This window comes from Nannospalax galili, unplaced genomic scaffold (genome assembly GCF_000622305.1).
Source record: "Nannospalax galili isolate Female #2095 unplaced genomic scaffold, S.galili_v1.0 scaffold1601, whole genome shotgun sequence".
Classification (NCBI taxonomy): Eukaryota; Metazoa; Chordata; class Mammalia; order Rodentia; family Spalacidae; genus Nannospalax; species Nannospalax galili.
Genome location: NW_008344661.1, coordinates 70,015 through 74,496, shown reverse-complemented (window position 1 = coordinate 74,496; position 4,482 = coordinate 70,015). Strand labels below are relative to the sequence as shown.

Genomic DNA, 4,482 nt, shown 5'->3' with positions numbered 1-4,482 from the left:
AGGAAGGAAGGAAGGAAGGAAGGAAGGAAGGAAGGAAGGAAGGAGAGAATAGAAATAAAATCCGGGGCTGGAGAGGCAGCTCAGCAGTTAAGAACACTGACTGTTCCTGTGGAACACCCGGGTTCCAATCCCAGCATCCACATGGCAGCTAATAACTGTCTGTAACTCCAGTCCCAGGGGATCTGACAGCCTTTTCTGTCCTCCGCAGGCATTGCACATGCGTGCGCTTACCTACATGCAGGCAATACACGCATACACATAAAATAATAAATAAAATATTTTTTAAAAAAAGAAATACGATGAGATCAAAGATACTCTACCATCCATCCGTTGTTCATCGCACTGAGACTGAACGTGGCTTCTCCCATCCCCAGTAGTTTCTCTATCAGGCTCTACAGGCTGGTATCTGTCAGTGCCCAAGGGTCCGGCAGGAGAAGGCCCTGCCTTACCTGTGCTTACCTTTGTCCCTGGGTGTTCTCAACTGGATCCAGCTATTTGTATTTAGCTATTTTTCTTTTTTCTTTTTCTTTCTGGCTTGTTCCAAGTTCATCACACTTCTAGAGTTCATGAATCACCAAGGCAGTGACAGGGATGGTAGCTTCTCGGGTAATTCAGTCAGGGCACCTAGAGAATCTGTTTTAAGTTCCCAAGCCACAGTCTGAGAGTCTCCACAGTCAGCACCGCTCAGTCCACCTCTCTGCCCACTTCCATCCATGGGTCAGTCTCTGGTCAGGCTCCCTCAGGTTGGCCATTCTGTGGCATGCATGTCCAGGAGCACGCAGTCCTTCCCTGGAGGCCACTGCTAACTCCAGTGTAGCATGCGCATGAGTTTGACCAGGTGACGGCGGCTCCTGCCTGCTCGCGCACAGAGGATTTACCGTGTCTCGCCTCAGCTTGCTTTCTTTTCCAGATCTTTATCTCTTTTTTTAAATGTTATTTATTATTTTATTTTATGTGTATGAGTGTATTGCCTGCATGTATGTGAGTGTACCCGTGTCGCACAATGCCACGGAGGTCAGAAGAGGGCGTCTGATTCCCCTGGAGCTGTCATTAAGGAAGGTTCGTAGCCGCCATGTGGGTGCTGGGAATCTAACGCAGGCCCCCTGCAAGAGCAGTCAGTGCTCTTAACTGCTGAGCCATCTCTCCATGCCCCCCCAGCTCTTTCTCCTATAGACAGAGTCTATTTTTATCTTGACCCTTCTTCTCCTGGTCACACAGAGGCAGCTTCCAATCCACCATCAATAGACATATTTTTAGATAGATGAAAATATTATGAAGCAAGCCCTTTGGAGCCCATGCAATTATTTTTACATATCCACTCAAGAGAAAAGCCATAAATTTAAGGAGCAAAATTAAATCATTTCTTAGATTCGATTTTTTTTTTTATCCTTAATTTTTTGCTTGTTTGTTTTTGGAGACTGTCTGCATATACAGACTAGGCTGACCTCGATCTCAGTCCATCTGCCTCTGCCTCCCGGGTGCTGGGACTAAAACTGTGTGCCACCATGCCTGGTGAATCCTTATATAGAAACTATGTCAATATACTCAGAAAGGAAGGAGAAAAGAAAGAGAAGAAAGCCAGAAAATGATTTTAAACTTCTCAGCCACATAAACCAATTTCACACTTCAGAATAAGTATAACCCAGAATTCGGGGATCTTCTATCTCTGGGCATCCTTGGACACTGGCATCCAATGCTCAATCCTTGTTCCTGGAAGAGGCTGTACTGAGGCCCGGGGCAGCTCTACAGTAATTCAGAGCAGCAGTCACTTTGATGGTCTCCAGGACCCATCACCCTCAAGCTTCTTTCCCAGGCCCAGGGTAGGGGATCTGCTGCCACACAGAATTGCTTCCAGCCCTGGTTCATAGTGTCTCCTGGCCCACTTCTTTTGTTCCAAGTCACATAGGTTCATCTCACAGTGCTTTCCAATTCTCACCCATGAAACAGAGCCAGGGTGAGGCTGAGGAAGTGACGGGAGAGAGCCCTCCAGGACCCATGATGGGGCAGTTGTCAGTGCCTCCTCACCCAGAGCAGCACAGCACAGGAAAACACACTGCCCCCCTCTATCTCCCCCAGGAGAAAAAAAAGTGTGGAAAGATAAAGCCCGGGGCACCTCATCAGATCCAACAGGAAGGACCATTTCACTGCTTGCATTCGACAGAGGATCAATGACTGCCCAGTTCCGAAAGCTACGCTGAGACCCAGATCCTGTGGTCTGGGCTGGAAGAGGGAAGAAAAGGAACACGCTCCCCCTGGCCCCAAATGCTAAAGCAAACACCGAAGCAGGGCGTGCTTAAGAGCCTATACCCACGTCTTTTACAAAACAAGAATGATAATCTAAAATAACACTTTTATTCTGGAGAAAACAAATACTTCTCAAAAGTAAGTTTCGAGAGGGGGAAATAAAGATACAGAAGTGCTGTCATTCCGATTCATCTTCCACAAAAGTCAGGTGAAGAGCTTGGTGCAACTCCACATGCTAGGCGTGTTACAGACATCCCCCTAGCCCTGTGCAAAGAACATAGCTGATTTTCAGAACAGTCAGAGGCAATAATCAATTATGGAAACAAAACAATCACACACTCGACTTCTGGAAATGCTAGTTCTACATGGAGTCCGTGAAAAATACATCACGATCGATGTTGCACGAAACACAGAAGCAGTAAACAGAAAGTGAAAAGGAGCCCAGAGCGGCAGAGGGAGTCCGAAGCTCCAGCACAGGCATGGCAGGGGGCGTCTCCACAAAGGTCACAGGAGGACAGCTTCGTCCTGGCATTGTAGCTTCTCACTGCCCGTCTCCCTGTTCAAAGAGGCAGACATCAGATTACACGTCTTTATTTAAAAGTTGATGCCAAGCATAAAGGTACCCCAATATACTCTCATAAGTTTGCCATTCTTCACACAATTTTATTTTTCTTTATCAAAAATAGCTGAAATGTTTAAGAAGGGCACAAGCTATAAACAAAATCCAAGAAACACTGTGTTCGGTCCAATCCATCAAAAGTAGTTGGCTAGTATTAAAAACCAGCAAACAGACTGCAGCCGCCCACCACAGCCCCAAACAATATTTTAATCTCTAACTGTAACAACAAAAAAAAAAAAAACATTTGAAATTTTGAGTTGTTTAATCTTCTCAAGAGTTATTTCCTATGCATTCAAATACAGTTCTGAACTGCTGGATTAGAACTGCTGAAAACCTGGGCTTTATTAAAAGCACCTAAGTATGAAGGGAAATCTGCCCATGTCTGTTTTTGAACAGTGGGCATACTATTAAAACTATTCAACCCATGTACAATTTGTAGCACAAACTTTTTAAACTACCTAAAGTACCTAATATAACAAACTCATCAAAACCTAAACAGCTTTGTTCAGTGTTTTAAAACACTGAGCACACACTAAGAACTATTCAACCTGAGTACAACTTATAGTACAGATAAGACTTTTTAAACTATATAACAGTACGTATCACACTATACTGAACTCACTGCAGAACAAAAAGCTTTATTTTATTATTTTAATAACACTCTATTTTCACTTTTCATGATTTTTAAAGATTGTTTTCCAACATCACAAATATGTTTACAGACACTTAAAAATTATTTGATAGGTTTGGTTATTTGACACAATTTCATTTTAAAATGGTCCTCTTAAAAGTTAAGTAATTTTCCACAAATTTCCATAGCCTGAATCTTTTTCATTTCTTAAATGTTTAAAATATTCCCCATGCACCTAAAGAGCTTGGGGGATTTTGCAACTAAATAACACTTAGGATAGCAAGGGACTGTCTTAGATCTCCACGGTGTATCCTACCTCTTAACCTCAGAAAAAAAAAAAAAAAGAAAAGTGTTGTGCTTATTTTCACAAATGTCCCAGGAGACCCTGAGTGTATCCTCCTCATCACCATCAACTGCTCTGGAAGTGAAGAACTAGAGGAACTTGTTTCTTGACCTAGGAGAGAACTGCCGGGTGGCACGCCTTTGTCTTGAACACTCTATGAAGTAGTACTAGAAATGTGAAGCAGTCTGTTTCCTTCCAAGTGTAATTATCTGTAGCTACCTTACATGAGGTTATGTATGCCATAACCAGGAGCACCAGGAGCATTTATTCAGAATAAGACTTTCAAATTAGAAAATGTAGCTCAGCGATCACACAGATCTGAGTGGAGAATTCTCATAATTAATCTGGGGGCTCTCCAGACCAGTGCTGTACTTTCATACCTTAGACTGAGACCATCTTATAAAATAAAGTCACCAGTCAAATCTAAGAAACTCAGATTATCTTTCTAAGCATTCAGTTTTAAATAAAAAGTAATCTGGTGCCAAGTGTGGTAGCACACACCTTTAATCCCAGCACTCAGGAGATATAGGCAGGTGGATCTCTGTGAGTTCAAGGCCAGCCTGGACTACATAGTGAGTTCCAGACAGCTGGGGCCACAGGGAGACCCTATCTCAAAAAGTCCAAAAAAAATAGTAATCTGATATA

General features: G+C 43.2%; 1 protein-coding gene across 1 annotated transcript in view; it reads right to left on the bottom strand.

The window, feature by feature from the left end:
• Positions 1 to 2,330: 2,330 nt before the first annotated feature.
• The window catches only part of LOC103740343 (CD109 antigen), a gene marked incomplete at its 5' end in the record, with an annotated part of 57,947 nt that continues 55,795 nt past the window's right edge, over positions 2,331 to 4,482 (bottom strand). The window contains one exon of the mRNA XM_008840928.1: positions 2,331 to 2,800. Within this exon, the coding sequence (XP_008839150.1) occupies positions 2,631 to 2,800 (170 nt within the window). The remainder of the gene's footprint in view (positions 2,801 to 4,482) is intronic.